Source organism: Diabrotica virgifera, chromosome 9, assembly GCF_917563875.1.
Source record: "Diabrotica virgifera virgifera chromosome 9, PGI_DIABVI_V3a".
Taxonomy (NCBI): domain Eukaryota; kingdom Metazoa; phylum Arthropoda; class Insecta; order Coleoptera; family Chrysomelidae; genus Diabrotica; species Diabrotica virgifera.
The window spans coordinates 160,102,750-160,124,373 of NC_065451.1; the positions used below are offsets into that span (position 1 = coordinate 160,102,750).

Sequence of the window (21,624 nt, forward strand, 5' to 3'; positions counted from 1 at the left end):
CCGAGTTTCAGTTTTAAAACTTCATTTCTCTTGGCTGACATGTTAAAAATGATATTACTGACTTCATTGTTCCCATTGTGTTTCTGATGGACGATACATTAATAGAAGTTGAAAGGGAGTTGTTGAAAATATAAGTAATTCAAGCAAGGACATATTACTGCATTTGTTGCGATCGTTTTTATTTCTGTTACTGCACCGACCGCTTCAGAACTCATTACTCTACAACTGTAAGTTTTACTAATTATTTTTTTCTCATAAGCGTCAATCAACTTGACAAAAGTCTTCACGAATGTTGTTATTGTATAATATAACATATTATGTATCTCAAATTTAGAGAAAGCTTTTCCACGTGGGATACGTCGGTCCTCTGTAAAATATGACACAGTAATAATTTGCACTTTGAACCTAATTATATGTTTGAAACTAAACTAACCTATGTTTGAAACTAAAGACATTTGGACTGCAAATATATAAAATATATTTTTCTTCATGGGGGCCATGGCCCCCTCTCTGGATCCGCCCTTGGTTGATATGCCAAAAATGGTTTTGAAAAAGATTTTGTTCACTTTAAGTTCTCAAGCTTTGTGATATCTTTTGTTTTGTTTTCAAAAACCCGTATATAAGCAAAACGCACTCTCTTTTACAGTATAGCAAACATTAGATTATTTTTATACTTAATATTAATATTATGTTCTTTGGAGAATTGCATTTCACACGTGTGATGAAGTCAATTACATAAGGACGACCAACTGCATGTAGAGAAGCATTTTTATGGATATGACAGAAATGTGATGTTTGAACAGATGGTTCGTCTTACAAAGGAAATTCTTCAATTACATACTTATGTCTACGTACATATTGTTAGCTGACACGAACATTTCATGAAAGGTAACTGACAAGGTCTTTGATGAAATAAACTATTAGACATACATTTCCACGAATATTCTTTATAGCAGTTCCAACATTTTTATAGCAAATAATGACATTATCATAACGCATAATATTACAATGTTATTTAAAGCTTTAAGGCCATCGGTACATAATTCGCAAATATTTTACGGGTATCCCTACTTTTTCTGTCTTTACACGGCAAATTACGTGTAGTCAAATTCACACTGGTATTGATTCAATAAAATTGTGTTTTGACTAGGAAAGTTTTGGGGTAGTTCTGATTTCCTTCATTATATATGGATTTTGGGCTTCTGAATCCGAATATGACGTTTACAGACAAAATTTCCTACCGGGACATTGAAAAAATCGCGAAAATAGCGAAAAATTTCAGCTTTTTTTAGCTTTTTTGCCCAAATCTCGAAAACTATTAACTTTTAGTAAATGATCTTTTAATATAAATTAAAGTACTTAAAATTATCTACAAATATCACTATTTACTTTTTTTTCAGCCTCTTTCCCAAACTTTTTCAAACCTCTTTCCCACTAGGGAGCTGGTAGAGTACAAATTGAATCATATGGATATGTAAACATTACTAGAATGTCATTTTACTTGAAAATGTTATTAATTTAAAGAGATGGCTTTTGAATGTTCTTCGATAACTGTTATTTTTATAATTGCAAATTATTAATTCAGTTAATAAATGTGATAATTTTTTCACTAACTATGTATAATTTATAATGTATAACAAATACTAATACTCAATCGAGAAAAGAGGAAAAGTGTTAAAGTGATTTTTTAATAATACATATATTGTTACTATGGAACGCTTACAATTTTGAACAGCTTCAACAACAAAATACTTGGATCACAGAATAATTATTATCCTGATGTATTCTCTGCTTGGATCTTCCACAAATAATACACAATAAATAACTTTTTATTAAGTTCACGCCTTAAATCAATTATTTATCAAATACATTATATATCAATATTATTTAATCAACAACTCAAAATATTTCCGATGCCATGTCAAATATTTAAAATTGTCACTGTCTGACAATATTCTATTCGACTGAGTGCGTTGTATGACAAAGATAGATTTGGAAATATTACCACGGACATTGTGTTCATTTTTTTCGAATCCTGAAAAAACCAATAAATATTTTTGAAAAATTTAAACGCAGAATGAAAGACTATATTATTACCGAGGGCCGAAAGTCTCTTAGAATAAATAAAAAGTATATTTTGAATGAGATATTTTAAATTAAATATCACACTAAATTTTCTCTTAGTTTTTCACCCCTGTAACTTACTAAAATAAACATTATAGAAGTTCTCAGGGACTTTCGGCCCTCGCCCATAACATAATCTTTCATTCTGCGTTTAAATTTTTCAGAAATACTTATTAGTTTTCTCAGGATTCGAAAAAAATTAATCCCCATTTGAATAGCATTGCAGCCGAAAATACGTACCCATCCTCTTAATACATACTGATAATTTAATTTGCTGAACATTCACGGATAGTGATATAGGCAAAGTGTAGCGGGAAAATAAGAATTTCATGGCTATAGTAGAACAGTCTTGGATGCTTGCAGTTACTAAAGCGTCATGGGGACCTATTGGGTTAATTGTGCAGATGTCCTAAAACCCACTAAAGTTAAGCTTTTTATTTTAGTGGGCATTTTCCATTTTTTAATTTAATTTTCCATTTCCAAAAACTGTTTTTTCCGATTATAGCATTATCTATCCATAATTCGAAAAGAATTCTAGAATAAAAGTTACTTATTTTTACGTAAAGAATTCGAATCTGCAGTAAAAATGGGGTTCCTATTTAAAATTTTAAAGTAACTCCCTACCCCACCTTTGTGGTGGGCCTGTCTGGTATCATTCGATAGATTTTTGAAAAATATTGAACACATATTCTTCAAAATAAGTTATCAATCGAAGTAGCACAGAAAACGACAATAAATATCGTTCCCATACCACCAGATTGACAACAGGTGGAATACTTTCTTTGGTTACAACCTCCCGAGGTTTTCAAAAATTATAAATCATTAGGGAGCGGATTTTATGCTAAATGCATATTGCATGCATATTTCGCATATTTGAGAACTTTACTAAATTTTGCATATTTTTAAAGAAACATGCATATTTTGTGCCTATTTAAAAACATTAAGTCCAAAAAAAATTTTAAATTTTTTAATTCAACACAAAATATTTCCCCGCACAGGCTGTCGTATGTATATATGAAGGGCTTAATGTGAAACAATGACAAGCCACACATGATTTCAAAACAAGTTAGTGTTATTCTTGGTTAAAGTAATAGTATAACAAGCCACTAACAAATTATCTCAGCCCTTCGTTAATAGATGGCCCGATAAATCTATGGTCACACTATTGCATAGGTCTAGTTTGTCTCTAGTATCTACTCATCAAAATGGCGAACATGGGCGGAAGCAATTCGGATAATTATTGAGTTCTGATGATTCTAGCAAGAAAAATAGTAAAGTTGACTTGACATTCGATGACAGTGACCGTAACCCTGACTATGTACAATCTAGAAGTGACTCAAATAATGAAAATACAGCGATATGTAATTTTTTCCTAAATGTGGCTTGTCACATTATTACCATTCAAGATTAATGTAGTGGCTTATGACGTGGCTTGTTATATTATTGCATTTGGTTGTAGGATAATGAACAAGGTCCGTCAATAAAAAGGACAAAACCAAACACACCCGTCAAAAATTCCAACAAGTTGATGGAGACAAAGAAATAAACACTGTTTAACACGTATAGGGTTGAAACCACCACGAACTCAGTCAATAATAGACAATTCTGAATCTACATATATCTAAAATTTTTGGTATTTATTATTAATGGAATAATGTAACATGCCACATTTTTTTTTAAATAAATGCTGTTTTTTCTCGAGTGTAAGTAATTTTATTAATATTGTTGTCAACTATGATCTCATAGGGCATGATGCATCGAAATATCTAAACTAAAACAATAAAAGTTGTTACTGGATTTTTTAATATTATTTTTAACATTCAAAGTCAAATATCTCACTTTTACCTTTTTGAGGCTTGTCATTGTTTCACATTAAGCCCTTCATATATTTATTAATTCTAAAACTACCTGAAGAGAGACGGCTCATTCACTGCCTTTCATTTTTTCTTAGAAAATACCCGATCTTTATACAAAGTACTTAGTAGTGCTTATAGTACGCCGTTATAAAATGATTGTAGGTTGTCCTTGTAGTGATGAAGGATGGTTTATCCGGAAATCCGAATTTTATTTACTTTTATTATATTTAGTATGTACCTATAATTCTGGTAATTCTTTTAAATCCTCTATTGTTGAGAGAATTTACACCTTTAACCATAGTTTTGCGATCTTCTAGCGGAAATTAACAAGTTATTTTAAATACGCCCCAATTACTTCTATTGATGTTGAAAGAAGTTTTTTAAGTTATAAAAATATTTTATCTGATCAAAGAATATGTTTTCTCGTAAAAAATTTGGAAAAACCCATTGTAGTGAATTATAATCGAAGATAATTTATAGTGATATTGTTGTTTTATTTTAAATAGGTAACTATTGGTAGCAGTTTTTGTAAAAACTGTGAATAAATTGCATATATAAAAAAAATGATTTTATTTGAAAGATAATAAATCAGATTGCCACCCCCCCCCCCCTATAAAAGAACCCCCTAGAATAGAATAGAACAGAAAATTTGTGGTTTCTCGAAATGCGCATTTTTTGAATTTTTGTGCATATCTTGCGCATATTTCGTAATTTTTTACCGCATATATATTCGCATATTTCATCAAAATTGATCGCATATAAATCCGCTCCCTATAAATCATACAGGATGCCGAGGAAATTAAGATGAGAGAATTTTAAATAATTCACAACCCGTCTGCTCAGCGTGGTAAAAGTTCCAACAAAAAAGATTCCTTAGTACTCAACAAAAGAGTAAATGAATTAAAATGTATAAAAATTTTCATTTTTTTTTGCAACACGAAAATGCAGCAGCTGCATAATACTCTGGTTAAATCGGAGAGTGCAGGAAGAGTCTATACCGATTTCGGAGGTTTTTTTTCCTCCTCATCAGTAGTCCCATATCCTCTTCTCTCCGATTTCCCCAGGTATCATACTTTGGGCCTTTTCGAATTGCAAAGAACGGAATGCCGCGGATGAACTAGAGAAACTACCGAAAAATAAAATGAGTTATCAATCGAAGTAGCACAGAAAACGACAATAAATATGGTTCCCATACCACCAGATTGACAACAGGTGGAATACTTTCTTTGGTTACAACCTCCTGGATATGGGACTACTGATGAGGAGGAAAAAACCTCCGAAACCGGTGTAGACTCTTCCTGCACTCTCCGATTTAACCAGAGTATTATGCAGCTGCTGCATTTTCGTGTTGCAAAGAAATTGAAAATGTTTATACATTTTAATTCATTTAGTCTTTTGTTGAGTACTAAGGAATCTTTCTTGTTGGAACTTTTACCACGCTGAGCAGATGGGTTGTGAATTATTTAAAATTCTCTTAATTTCCTCGGCATCCTGTATGATTTATAATTCTTGAAAATCTCGGGAGGTTGTAACCGAAGAAAGTATTCCACCTGTCCAATCTTGTGGTATGGGAACGATATTTATTGTCGTTTTCTGTGCTACTTCGATTGATAACTTATTTTGTTTTTCGGTAGATGGCTCCAGTTCATCCGCGGCATTTCGTTCTTTGCAATTCGGAAAGACCCAAAGTATGATACCTGGGGAAATCGGGGAGAAGAGGACATGAGACTACTGATGAGGAGGAAAAAACCTCCGAAACCGGTATAGACTCTTCCTGCACTCTCCGATTTAACCAGAGTATTATGCAGCTGCTGCATTTTAGTGTTGCAAAGAAATTGAAAATGTTTATACATTTTTTACGTATTTTTCAGTTTTTCGATCTGATGTTTATTTCGAGAGATATCGCAGGGTTCGTATTTAAGATTTTATAGTTAACAAAGGTCCTCGACGAAGTACTAGTAGGGAAAGTTGTCCGAAGTGCATCTCTACATACTCGTTCAACTTCGAGGATCACATTCGACCGGGGAGAAACTAACTTCGAGTTCTTTGACTCCGTCGTAAAAACGGACACAGAATGGAAGTAGCCCGAGGCGAAGCGAAGTCGCATGAAGTACCTCTCTACACTTTCGTGCTCGCTGAACTTCGATCAACTTCGCGAGTAGTATAGTGGATGCTTTAGATTAGAACTGAGAATAGGTACTCTGCGATGTTACGTGTTTTCGATACTGCAATATGCACTTGAAAGCTGGAGATTGCAGCAAGAACACATAAATAACCTACATTCATTTGAAATGTAGTGTTACAGAAGAATGCCTAGAACAGTATGGATACAGAAGAAAATGAACACTGCAGTATTGCGAGAATTGGGGAAAGGATACGAAATAATGAACACAGTAACACTAGAAGGGGACTAACTAAAAGTTACAATGGGGAAACATAAGATGAGGAAGGAGTTTAGGAAGCAGGAGAGAGTACCCGTGTTGAGCTGCCCCCCCCCCCCACTTGCAAAAATTAAAAAACAAATAGCCCTGATTTATGAGCTATTTATGAGTTTTCATATTCCGCAAACTAAAAATTTTGAGCTCGTTCCACTGAGCAGGAATTTAATACTTTGGTGGGGTCAGCCTCCCCCCCCCCCACTAAAACGATTACCTTAAAAACTAACGATTATAATTAACGATAAAACGGTAAAAATTAACGATTACTTTCAATTTCCATGAACCTTCATCGATTTTCAAGAAAATTTTTCAGTGGTTAGAGGATACCTCAAGAAACAAAGGTGACATGGTACCACCTTGCGCCTTTACCCTGAGGGTGGATACCGCCCCTTCTCGGGGATGAAAATTATTTTATTAAAAATAACTGCACAAATCAATAAAAGAACAAATTAAAAGCAAAATTTATTATATAAAGTTATTAAAATAAGTCAATACTTTTTAAGTTATTAAAGATCAAAGATTTTAATTATTCGTGAAAAAAATGCATGTTTTGAAGCATTCGTAAATCACTGAAAAACTGTAAGTTTTTACAAAAAAGTTAATAGTAGTTTAATTCGTATAGCTTATATTCTAAGAATTAACTCTTAAATCACGCGCCTTTCGATTATTGAGCTACACCCCCTTCGCAAGAAAATCATCTTATATTCCCGGGTTAAGAGAGAGTTGTACTTAATAGTTATTTATGATATAAGTGTTAAAAATACACGTTTAAGGCACGCATGTGAAAGTTTGCAGAATGCGCGACAGCGAGTTCTGCAAGATCACATGAGTGCCTTATAAAAATGTACTTTTTAACAGGCATATCATACAATATTTTTTCTACAAACGTAATTACAGGACAATATCTAAAAACTTTTACTTGAACTTGACTGACATTCCAGTTTTATATTTTTTTGACATTACATCAAAATTGCATATACGGTCAATACGAACTGCAGTGCCTTAAATTTTTTTTAAAGCACTAGTGCCTTAAAGTAGCATTTTTAACGCTCATATGGAATGCTAAAAATTGCATTTTTAACACAGTTGTAGAAAAAATTATTTAAATTAATTATTTGGCGACTACATATCTTTTAATAATTTATGAGCTCGCAAAATATACGCATCTCAATTATTGAATTGCCAATTTCTTTCTATAGTGCAGTCACTGAAGGTAAAAATCAACTATGACCTTCGATTTCGGTAAATCGAGCGGATAGAGGTATCCTCTATCCGCTCACCAATTTTCGTAAAAATGAATGGAGATTTACCGAAATCGAAGATCATAGTTGATTTTTACCTTCAGTGATTTTTACCCGCGTAATTTGGGAGCTTATAAATGATTAAATGATATGTAGTCGCCAAATAATTAATTTAATGCATTTTAAGTACAACTTTCTCTTAAGCCGGGAATATGGGATGGTTTTCTTGCGAAGGGGTTGTAGCTCAATAATCGAAAAGCGCGTGATTTAAGAGTTTATTCTTAGAATATAAGCTATACGAATTAAACTACTATTAACTTTTTTGTAAAAATTTACAGTTTTTGAGTGATTTACGAAAAACCGCTTCCAAACATGCATTTTTTTTCACGAATAATTGAAATCTTTGATCTTTAATAACTTAACAAGTATTGACTTATTTTAATAACTTTATATAATAAATTTTGCCTATAATTTGTTCTTTTATAGATTTGTGCAGTTATTTTTTATAAAATAATTTTCACCCCGAGAAGGGGCGGTATCCACCCTAAGGGTAAAGGCGCAAGGTGGTACCATGTCACCTTTGTTTCTTGAGGTATCCTCTAACCACTGAGCAATTTTCGTGAAAATCGATGAAGGTTCACCGAAATTGAAGGTAATCGTTGATTTTTACCTTCAGTGACTGCACTATACTATATGCAGAGACAATGTGCCTCACGGAAAAAGATGAAGAAAAATTGAGAATATTCGAAAGGAAAATCCTCAGACGCATTATGGGCCCGATAAGAATGGACAACGGAGAAATGAGAAGAAGAATGAACCATGAACTAAGAGACATAATGAAGGGAGAAGATATAGTTAGATTTATTAAATCACAGAGGCTGAGATGGCTGGGACACATAGAAAGAAGGAAGAACGACCGACTGATTAAGAAGATCACCAAATGGAAACCGGCAACTGAAAGACCAAGAGGAAGACCCAGAGAGAGATGGGAGGACCAGGTCATGAGAGATATCAAAATTCTGGAAGTGAGAAACTGGAGGGAACTATGCACATATCGAAATGAGTGGAAGAAAATAGTAACGAAAGCCAAGTCATATAACAAACTTTGACAACATACAAGTGGAATGCGGAGTGATTCACCGCAATAAGCGAATCTGAGAGCTCTAAGTAAGAGCGGCAAACATTCCACCTGGAATGAAAAGCCCTGATGATGATGATGATGACTGCACTATACAAAATAAATTGCAATTTACTGATCTAAATGCGCGTAATTTGGGAGCTTATAAATTATTAAATGATACGTAGTCGCCAAATAATTAATTTAATGCATTTTAAGTACAACTTTCTCTTAAGCCGACCCGCCATTACACGCGCTATGAGGGAATCCCTCACCATATTTGTTTATAACCAATGAAATTGTGTAAACTAATACGATAACCTTAAGCACCCAGGAATGCCTTTAGCATGGTTCATGAGAGGGTATGAAAAAGTTATAGAATATTTCTGGCGGTCAGTGTGCTGTGTGATAGTTGAAAGAAGAGACATCCCTCTTCAAGTGAGGGAATTCCTCACTGCGCGTGCAATCACGGTGAAATCACGTTTCTGTTATCTCAAAGAAACTTTTAGGTTTTTATTTAATATTTAGGTAGGTTTAATTAAAATAATATTGTTTGGATTAGGTTAGGAACAGTGGCACACCGAGTGGGGGGTTTAGGGGTTAAAAATCCACCCAGAGCATATAGAAATATATATAAAAGAAAGTAGGAAAATGTAACTTGTCTTTCACAAATAATACAAAAAACTTTCGGTGCCCAAGCTAACCCCCCTCCCCCCCAGAGGAAAATTCTAGGTGCGCCACTGGTTAAGAACCCATTTTTAAATTTACCTATTCTAATTGGGAAATAAGCCACAATTTAACTTGAAAAATTGATTTTATTGACGTTTCGAATTCCACCTCGGACGTCGTTATCAAAATACAAAATATTAATAGTTAATTACATAAATACCACAAAGAAATAGCTTCAGGACAGTTGTTAATTTTAATTTGTATTTTTAGTAAAATGAATTCGCGTAAATAACGTTAATTTCTTCAGTGGCTTGCTGAAATTGAAAATTAAAGAAAACTTGCTTTTGATCTATTATATTATTTTTACTTTTGTTTTGTTAAATTAATAAAAAAAGTTGGTATACGAGACTTTCTATAATATGTGAATACAACCCATTTTATATTTATACATGTTGACATTCATTCTTCCTCGAAATAAGTCGAACTTATGTAGGTGAGGGCGACGCTCATACGCGTGCAACCACGTCCGAATAGAAGACGCGTGTAACGGCGGGTTAAGCCGGGAAGATAGGGTGGTTTTCTTGCGAAGGGGTTGTAGCTCAATAATCGAAATGCACGTGATTTAATAGTTTATTCTTAGAGTATATAAGCTATAGGAATTATATCCGCAATACGATATATTTTAAGTTTTCTCAGCATTTTTCTCTTAAGTTAAATCAATTAAAGGGTTGTTTGGGGGTGAAGGGGATGAGCTCAAAAATCGAAACTATATAATTTCAAGAGCTCATAAATAGCTCGTAATTCTGCCGCAAAAACCGATTCAATATTCCTATTTTTAAGTAGTGGGGGGTGGCTGACTCAGCGCCGCCCCCTCCACTAAAGTATTAAATTCCTGCTCAGTGGAACGAGCTCATAGTTGTTTCTAGAGCTCCGAGCGATAAGCACGTAGGTGACCTTATAGCACAGACGTTGACGCGACCTGCCGATTAGCTACAGCTATCCGCTTGTCGCAAGTTCAACGTGCTGGGTCATACAGCGTGACTCGTTCCGTCTTATAAAACAACCCGCGAATAGTATCGTACCAGCGAAAGCAAGAGAAAAAAAAAGCGTTGTAATCTGCTACAAAGGTTACGAAGACGTGTACGCTGTGATTTTTATCACGGCGTATACCGATCGGTGTGGTATTTGGCTCGAATCGAACAAGTGGATATTCCCGGCCAGGGCTTTTCCACTACCGGTATTTTTCCGTTCGGCGACACACTGTTGTTAGCGTAGGTCGGTGGACTGCTCCGTAAGAAGGCACGTCCACTTAAGCCGTTAGCGTTCAGCAGTTGGTCGTTTCGACGGGAATTGGCCGCGGTTCGGACTCAAATAGTATATCGCGAGAATACACACATCGTGGGACCCTACAGCCTAACAAAAACAGTTTGTACAGTCCGGTGGCCCTACCTAGCTATACATTGCACCACGTATAGCTGAACAGGTGTCTTCAATAAACTCTGACCTTCGAATAGCATCATGGAGACCCGATCACTAAGGTCCGCTTCAAAGTTGCCCATCGACCCAAACAAACCACCCGACCCCCCAAATATAAACGACACCGACTCACAAAACAACGATAACGAAAACAACGAACTACCCACAAATGACAACGACTCCTTTAACGACATTGCAACATACGACGATTCACATTCTAGCTCTATCAACACGTCCAACATAACTGAAACATCTCAATATAGTACACAACCTACAACAGACGAAGTAATTGACACGTTTCTCAACTCTTTAGACAAAATCTCGGACGACAAGCTGGACCTCCTGATATCAGCACTGCTGAGAGTTAAGGGTTCAGCTGGCCGTTCGACGTCAACAACAAACAATCAAGTAAACAATAACAACCAAATGCTAAATCAACCTACAACCAACCAACCTTCTATCAATACATCTAACAACAATCAAACAAACAACCAAATCACACACACAATAAACAAACAAACAACGCAACCCTTAAACAACCATTCAACACAACCTTTAAACAACCAATCAACACAACCTTTAAACAATCAATCAACACATCCTTTTAACAACCACCCAACACAACCTTTAAACAACCATCATCCAACCAATATTACTACCACTATACCACCTAGGCACCCACTAACCTCACAACCTAACAACAACCAACCTACCTACGCCTCTGCTACCCGTCAAACAGCCTCCACATCCAGTAACGCTATCCCTCAACCTCATCCTAACTCCTTTGAATACATCTTCAATAACATCCCTGTGGAAAAGTGCAATCAGCGTGATTTCCACAGAATAATAAACACCCAAGAAATCCTCCTAAATCAAATTATCCAATGCAGAGTCCTTCCAACACAGATAGCATACCTCACCACCAGAAATCCCATCAATCATGTCGAAATACAGCGCAAAGTGCGTGATAAATTCGGCGACTCCCAAATCACACTAACCCCCAAACACAGATTATCCAACCGCACTCAAACCACCTATAAACCAACCTTCATGATCGTCTTGAAAGGCATAGCTAATTACTATACTGACGATGAAGTCAAAGTCATCCTTTCCGACTTAGGTGTTCCAGTGATCCGTCTCTGGCGCATCGTATCTCGGGAAGGAGTATACACCTCGTTTATTAAACTAATCACAGATAGTGAGGAAAAATATACAGAACTGCTGACAAGAGGCTTTTATCTTGACGGCATTTCTGTACGAGGTGAACTTCCCTTAAACTCTAATCCCATCCCACCCATACCTAAATACTGCAACAGGTGTGCTCGAAATGGACACACTATCCAGGAATGCACCCTGAAACAGTTCCGCTGTCCCACATGCGGTGAAGAACATCGTTCTTCAGCATGCACAAAACAAACCTCACCCAAATGTCCTAACTGTGACGGACTTCATGCGGCTTACTCGCCAAAGTGTCCGTTACGGAAAGAGGCCCCTCCCACTCTCGAAGAAACTCAGCCCATTACTACCCAAAAAAGAATCCCACCTTACACTTTCACCTCCGATATGCAAACCACGCTTGAATTCATTTCCTTACTAATGGTAAACGTCCTCCCAGACCGAAGACAGTCGGTACTGGACTGCGCCAACAACCTCACCTGCTCTATGTTTGGACACACGAGTACTATCGTGGCCCATAACAATAGAGCCACAGTCACATACACCCCACAATTCATTTAAATGGACAGTACAATGGGTGCGGTTAACTGTCAGGGTGCCGGTAGGAAAAAACCGTTCATCAAAAACTTACTTGATACCCACAATATTCAAATACTTGCCCTTACCGACACCCAATTAAAAACCTCTCCATCTTATCCTGGCTATAGCACTCACCACCGCCCAAAATGCCGAATATCTCATGGTAACGGCTTCCTTATTAAATATGGTATACCCTTTTCCCCTCATACTATCCCTATTCAAGTAGGTATTACTGATGAAGATGTCTTGGCAGTTGACATACACCTAAACAACAACACGACGCTGACAATAGTCTCTTATTACAAACATCCACAACAAACACTCTCAGATACACTTCTGGAATATGTCTCTGGGCTGAGCAAGGCGATTATTCTGGGTGATTTTAACGCCAGAAACACGCAGTTCGGTGATACGTTCACAAATGTGGCGGGTAACCTGCTGTCTGATTGTCTCCTTGAACTGCCCATTCACAGAATCAGAAACACTGAACCTACGTTATTTAATCACAATGGCACCTCTATCGTCGACCATGTCATATGCACGTATGACATGATAGACGTATTGGACGATGTTTGCATCATCGGTGATTCTATAACGTCGGACCACCTACCTATACTCATAAACGAAAACATATTAAATCCGAACCAACAGGCACATATACGAGTAATGAGAGACTATAAACATGCCGACTGGAACCTATATAGACACTATCTAAATCAGAATATTCCTCAGTTAGGCAATTTAAACACGCAAGCTGACATCGATAACGATATCACGGTCCTTCAAACACTGATAGGACAAGCAATTGACCTATCAGTCCCCAATCGGGTTATAAACCCAAAGAGACCACCACTCCCTCAACACATAGTAAATCAAATCAAACACAAAAGACGTCTCCTACGTCAATTCCAACGAACACGCGATCCACTTCTCAAGGCAGAGTATAACCGTATCTCGGCTAGGATCAAGCTAGAGGTGAAAAACATGCAAGCGTCACAATGGCGTGATGCCACCGCTGGCTTGGACTACCGTGATGGGGCTAGATTCTGGCATAAATTTAAAGTCCTAACTAAACAGAAACAAGCAAATCCATCTCATCTAGTCATAAATAATCAAATTATAAATTCAGACCAAGAGAAAGCCGAAGCTTTCAAGACACACCTCCAAAATACATTAGTCACGCCCCACGACCAAAAGTTCGATCAAGACTACTACGAGGTGGTCGAGAGAGATATAGTACGACTGCTCGCAACCCCATTCGATCCACGGTTTCGCCGTGAGCACCCGCTTACGGCACCCGTGAGTCAACAAACATTGGAGGACTACTGCCAAATTGGCAACTCCAATGCACCAGGTCCTGACAACATCAACAGGAACTGCGTAAGACACCTCCCACCGAGCGTCGCACAATATATGACGAACATTGTCAACGCCGCTCTAACTCTCTGCTACTTTCCAAAAGCTTGGAAAGTAGCACACACCATCATGCTCCCTAAAAAGGGCAAAACAAAGACAAATCTAAACTCTTACAGGCCGATTTCTCTACTAAGTGTTCTTGGTAAGGTCTTCGAAAGGATCCTTAAGGAGAGAATCGTTGACTTTACCACCGAAAATAATATCATTCTCTCCTACCAATTCGGCTTTAGAGAAGGTCTCTCCACAAAAACGGCGTTGACAGAAATCGTCACACATATAACTCAAACTCTCAACGACAAAAATCTAGCACTTGGCATATTCCTGGACGTGCAGAAGGCCTTTGATCAGGTTTGGCACGCCGGCCTGACAAAGAAACTCTGGGACGTCGGCATGCCCATTCCTTTCATAAAACTCATTCACTCGTATCTCTCGGACCGCACCGTCATGGTTAAGATCAAATCACTGCTGTCTACCTCTTTTACTCCATCAGCAGGAGTACCTCAAGGTTCCGTGTTGGCACCCATACTATACACAATATACAACAGCGACTTTCCTAACCCTAGAAACACCAATACACTAACATTACTGTATGCGGACGACACTGCACTAATAACAACATCGAGAGATATTCACGTTTTGAATAGGTGTGCTCAAAATCACCTTAACACCGTCGAAAGATGGTGTGGAAGATGGCGAGTAACACTTAATCCAAACAAAACACAAACCATACTATTCAGACACCCAAACCTAAGCGCACACACTACACGTAATGCAGAAGAGAGAGTCGTTCTGGACCTGTGGGGCGAGAGATTACAACTTCGTGACCAGATTGAGTACCTAGGCGTCATTTTTGATAGAACGCTAAACTGGGACAGAGATCTGGCTGAAACCCGCAAAAGGGTGAAACGGAGGGTTAATCTGCTCAACAGTCTCTGTGGAAGATTCGGTCGGACGCATAAACACACACTAACGCACACATACAAAACATTCATACGGCCAGTAATCGAATACAAATCAAACATCTACACATTACTAAACAAACGCAACACAGAAAGATTACTGGCCACAGAACGCAGCATACTCCGCAAAATAAACTACAAACGAAGAGACTACCCATCTAGACTCATACATCATCTAGCAAGGATCCAGCCACTAAACGAGAGAATCTCCTCTCTGAGCAGGAGTTTTACTACAAAAATCATAAACAGCCAAAACATCAGAGCTCAAAACGTCCTTAAAACTACCTGCTCATCCTTTGGTAGTGTATTCACCAGAACACCCAAACGAAAATTACCTCACCTACCAACAAAATTGCTGACTCTTGCCAGCACAGAAGACATCCCTGGTGAATATACTGATATCCTGGAGGCAACTCCACTTTATTTTAGAATTAACCGTTAGATAAATAACTCACTTAGAGTTTTGCCTCGGACAGGGAGAGTTCGGTTTTCTGTGGTTTCCCGTACTCATTTGCAAATTATACCTGTCTTTAGGGAGGATACAGCCACAGCTGCCCTCAACGCGAATTCAATCACTCTTAAATACTTAAATATTCAAACAGTCAAATTAAATTTCAATAGATAAAACCTGAATTCAAACTTTAAAACTTTATCATACACACTAAAAAATTTTTTCAATTTCTCATTTAAACTTAAAATTTCGCATGTATTAATAATTTGTTTTAGATCAAAAATTCTGAAAAGAACCGTAGAACCAACTTTCTCCTCTGATTGCTCTGCCCAACAACAGCCTCCAAGCAGTGCACCACCACCAACGGCTCAGACTACCACCAGTGGTCCCAGTGGACATAAAACAACAGTGTCTAGATAAGACATGTCCTGAAGAGGTGTTAGATCACCTAAAACAGGACAAACACACACAAGAAAAATAGAAAAAAAAACAGAAATGCATCCAAACGACCCACAGCGAGACGAACGAGCTCAAAATTTTTAGTTTGCGGAATATGAAAGCTCATAAATAGCTCATAAATCAGGGCTATTTGTTTTTTAATTTTTGCAAGTGGGGGGGGGGCAGCTCAACACGGGTGGAGAGTGTCATGGTTAAAGAATTTAAGGGTTTAAATGCAGTTTTCTAGAACTCTTCCGAGTAGCGGTAGATAGAATAAAGATAGTGATGATGATATCCAACCTAACACTTTCTTTCTGATTCAGTTCGTAATGCAAATAAACAGAAATTGTCTGTCTGTGGTGTGTTATCACAACAAAAAAGTCGTGATAACATTGTCAAATCATGATGATTAACCGAATTCATTAAAATATCGTCCAATTAATCACACCACAAAAGATAATAAAAACGACTAAAAATAATTTAGACGGTGAATTTATCTTGGTCATAATTTGTTTTAATATTTGACACAATCTAGAAGATTAGATAACATTAAGATGCTTGAAAATACGTTTCCTAAGGTTCAATTTAGTTAAAATTTAGCATTGGAAGTAAATATTTTAAGTGAGGTAGTGCAGAAATCATGTATGGTGAGGCATTAAAAATATTTCTATAAACATAATTAATAGCTATTTGTATAACAAGGGAGGAAAGTGCTACTTTTCCTCCCGAGAATGAAGTAATCATTCAAGGGAGGAAAAGGCACTTTACTCCCATGTTATACATATGGTTTTTCAACCTTCCTCAAATAACAAGTTACTTTTTCATTTTTACTTAATTTATTTATGTAACTAACCAACAAAATTTATTAGAACTAAAACTAACAAGTAGGTACAATATAACTGTCAACTGTCAAATATAAGTCAAATTATGAATGTAAACATTGTTAAATTAGAATAACAATTTACTGTTTTTTACCATTCTGCAAAATATAGAGTGTTTTTAAATAAACATTAAAATGTATAGATACTTACGTAATAGAAAATAGATATTGTACAGGGAGTCAATAAGTTATATTTCATGAATGAAATACCATGACGTCACTTTTACTTTTCCTCCCTAGGGAGGAAAAGTACAACTTTGCTCCCTACAATCAGGTTCGGAAAAGTATACTTTCGGTAGAGGTAGGTGGAAATAGCTATTTGTATAACAAGGGAGGAAAGTGCTACTTTTCCAGTAATCATTCAAGGGAGGAAAAGGCACTTTACTCCCATGTTATACATATGGTTTTTCCACCTTCCTCAAATAACAAGTCATTTTTTCATTTTTACTTAATTTATTTATGTAACTAACCAACAAAATTTATTAGAACTAAAACTAACAAGTAGGTACAATATAACTGTCAACTGTCAAATATAAGTGAAATTATTAATGTAAACATTGTTAAATCAAAATAACAATTTACTGTTTTTTACCATCCTGCAAAATACAGGGTGTTTTATAAATAAACGTTAAAATGTATAGATACTTACGTAATAGAAAATAGATATTGTACAGGGCGTCAATAAGTTATATTTCATGAATGAAATACCTTGACGTCACTTTTACTTTTCCTCCCTAGGGAGGAAAATATTTTTTCTCCCTAGGGAGGAAAAGTACAACTTTGCTCCCTACAATCAGGTCCGGAAAAGTATACTTTCGATAGAGGTAGGTGGAAAAAATATGTTCATAATTATACAGGGTGTCCCGAAAAGATTGGTCATAAATTATACCGCACATTCTGGGGTCAAAAATAGTTCGATTAAACCTAACTTACCTTAGTACAAATGTGCTCATAAAAAAAGTTACAGACCCTTGAAGTTACAAAATGAAAATCGATTTTTTTCAATATATCGAAAACTATTAAAGATTTTTTATTGAAAACGGACATGTATCATTCTTATATCAGAGGCATCTTAAAACAAAATTATAGTGAAATTTGTCCACCCCATAAAAAATTTATGTGGGTTTTGTTCCCTTAAACCCCCCAAACTTTTGTGTACGTTCCAATTAATTCATTATTGTGGTACCATTAGTTAAACATAACATTTTTAAAACTTTTTTCTCTCCTAGTATTTTTTCGATAAGCCAGTTTTTATCGAGGTGCGGCTTCTTTTTTAATATACTTAAATAAAAAATTTCTGTGGGTTTTGCTCCTTTAAACCCCCCAAATGTTTGTGTACGTTCCAATTAAACTATTATTGTGGTACTATTAGTTAAACAAAGTCTTTTTAAAACTTTTTTGTCTCTTAGTCTTTTTTTGATAACTTTTGAAAGTCACCTTTTATCGAGATGTGGCTTCTTTTTCAAAATATACCTAAAATGTAAATTATAAATAAATTTTCAGATTGTTAACAGGTCTCTATAATCGTACTTAACCATATACAAATATGTGGTGGATTCGACAAATATTCAAAATATCTCGATAAACACTGGCTTATTGAAAAACTACTAAGAGGCAAAAAAGTTTTAAAAATATTATGTTAAACTATTCGTAACACAATATTAATTTAATTGGAACGTACACAAAAGTTTGGGCGGGTTAAAGGGAACAAAACCCCCATAAATTTTTTATAGGGTGCACAAATTTTACTTTAATTTTTTTTAAGATGTTGCTGCTATAAGAATGCCACATATCCATTTTTAATAAAAAATCTCTAATACTTTTCGATATATGAAAAAAAATCTATTTTCATTTTGTAACTTCAAAGAGCTGTAACTTTTTTTTGTGTGCACTATTGTATATAGGTATGTGAGGTTCGGTAAAACTATTTTTGACCCCAGAATCTGTGGTATAATTTATGACCAATCTTTTCGGGACACCCTGTATATTAATGATAATTGCAATTTGTGTGTAATATTGTGGTTATTAAGGTATGTAATCTAAAAAGTCATGTACGACTTCTTCAGACATGTCGGGTAATACTGTCATTTATTTTGATTGTTTATAGTTTATACTATTGAAAAGTTATCTTTACAGGTGCTTTTTTCAGAGGGCGCAATTTTATTTTTTTGATGTGTGTTTATTTTTTTGATTTTGACCCTTGTCCCCTGGACGCCATCTTGGAAAAAGAGGTGCAAAGGGTTTTCGCGCTGTATCTCGTAAACTGGCAATCCAAAATTCTATAAAACAATATTTGTAGCAACTTCAATTATCTACAACTTTGTCTATTGCTTTTTATCGTAAAATGAAAAATAAAAACGTTATAAACAAATATCACTGAAAATTATTGAAAAAATTTTGTTTTGTGCGTTAAAACTTTTTTCTGGTCATTTTACAATAAAAGAAGAATAAAAAACCGCCAAACGCCAAAAATAAGTGACGCATACAATATTCCAGCTACAAAAGATCTGATATGTCGGTTTGCTAAACTCGAGACACAACTGGCTAGTGATTTTAGTCGGTAATTTTTTTGTTTTTGGCCAATTTTGCCAAAATTGGCAATATTACTAACTATTTAGTAATATTAACTATTTAGTAATTTTTTTTTTGCCAATTTTACCAAATTGGCCAAATGCTTACTAAAATCACTAGCCAGTTGTGTCTGAGTTTAGCGAACCGACTATATGAATATTACGTGGCGCGAAAATGTATTTTCATTTTGATGCAAAATAAAATTATAGTTTTATTTAAGAAGATTTTTCCATAATATTTGCTCAATTTGAAGTAAAACGCGCCACAAAAGAGTAATGCAGTTTGAATTTTGAAGCTCTTTTGTGGCGCTTTTACTTCAAATTTAGCAAATATTATAGAAAAATCTTTTTAAATAAAACTATAATTTTATTTTGCACCAAAATGAAAATACATTTTCGCGCCACGTAATATTCATATCAGATCTTTTGTAGTTGGAATATTGTATGCGCCACTCATTTTTACTGCGTTTAGCGGTTTCTTACTTCTATCAGGAGTTTTTCAAAGTTATTTATAAATTAAATGTATGAAGTTGAATGCAATGTTTCTCGATTACCCGTTAAGCTTTATAAATGGTCGCCTTTGTCGCATTATCTCCCAAATGATCTAGTGTCCATCGAATGTACACTAGTTTTTGTTTTTATTCGAAAGAGATTGAAAAAAAAATATTGGGATGGCCGCTAAATGAACTCGGATTGCCCATTGCCAGATCAAATTTAGCGTCGTAACCACTACAACTACATAAACCATTTCGGGAATAATGGATATAATTGGATTCTACTTTTGTAGTTTAATAACTTGTAAACGGCTTAACCGATTATGAACACTAAACATGAGTTTGAACCGTATTGACAAGTTGTATCTGATGCATCTAAGGTCAAGTATGATAACTGAAGGTATTACAGGAATTATTGAGCTTGAAAAACCGTTTTTTTCCATAGGAAACAGAATTGATCATACTTATGAAGCCTATAACTTAAAACATCGAATTTTCCCGGATATGGTTATACACCGTCATTCGTAGGTTGAAATTTTGAGTAATTGTCGATAAACCAAAATTTTCAAAGTTTAGTTTTTCAGTTTTTCGGCTATACTGAGCCGTGTGTATGTCTGATTCTGACGGGACACAGTAAAAGACGAAGAGATCAGGAGAACCAAGGTGATTGACGTCATCGAAAGGATAGCTAGACTAAAATAGAGATGGGCAGGACACATAGCTAGAATAGGATGACAGATGGGATATTGGAATGGAGATCAAGGAAGACAAGAGAAGCGTTGGTCGACCACACGATGAACTGGAGATTTATACACTAAGCACCAAAACTAACGCCCCACCTTAAAAATGGGACATTTTTGATGTCTTGTATTTCCTAAACCTGTTGTCCGATTTTAGTGATTTTTTACTATGTTATAGCTTTATTCTTCAAGACTACCGGCGTAGTAATATTGTTGCTAAACAGATAAGTTTCATTGTATACCGGGTGTAACAATGATAGTGTGTTTTTCCTCAAAGTTTGGAACACCCTGTGGAATATTCTGGCTTATATAAAATATTGAAATTAAAACTCAATTGTAACCCTATGCTTGCTTAACATTACGCTTTTTGATTCATTAGCTTGTGTTGGATAATAAAAAAGTTAGGGACTTTAACAACTACCAATGTTCTTCATCAATACATTGTGTTTTTAAATAAGTGCGACAAACTTTAAGGAGTAATTCTGCATGAAAAAATAATGACCGTTTGCTTTTTAAACATATGTCCGCAAATGCTTCGTTTCCTAGATACGGGATGTTGAATTTTTTCTTACAAACTGACTATTTATTTATTGCTCTAAAACCGGTTGCGATATGCAAATGAAATTTGGTAGGTTTTAAGAGGTAGTTATTGCGCATTTTTTGGCATACAATTAAGAATTTTATATTCACAATTGGCGTGCATACGGGTAATATGACCCGTATGCACGCCAATGGTAAATATAAAATTCTTAGTTGTATGCCAAAAATGTGCAATAACTATCTCTTAAAATCTATCACATTTCATTTGCATATCTCATCCGGTTTTAAAGAAATAAATAAATCGCCAGTTTGTAAGGAAAAATTCAACATCCCGTATCTCGGAAATGAAGCATTTGCGGACATATGTTTATAAGGCAAATGGTCATTATTTTTTTATGCAGAATTACCCCTTAAAGTTTGTCGCGATTATTTAGAAACGCCCTGTATTGATGAAGAACAT

At 35.6% G+C, this 21,624-nt stretch overlaps 1 protein-coding gene across 13 annotated transcripts in view; it reads left to right on the forward strand.

Moving 5' to 3' along the window:
- LOC126892391 (hepatocyte nuclear factor 4-gamma) overlaps positions 1–21,624 on the forward strand; it is a 465,924-nt gene that overhangs the window by 326,661 nt on the left and 117,639 nt on the right. Inside the window, exon 1 of one of the 13 annotated variants that reach the window (XM_050661919.1) lies at positions 16,460–16,587. The exons of the other annotated variants lie outside the window; for them this stretch is intronic. Coding sequence (XP_050517876.1) covers positions 16,581–16,587 — 7 coding nt within the window. The 5' untranslated portion in view covers positions 16,460–16,580. Of the gene's footprint in view, positions 1–16,459; positions 16,588–21,624 lie in introns of those variants that run through there. 13 annotated transcript variants of the gene reach the window in all.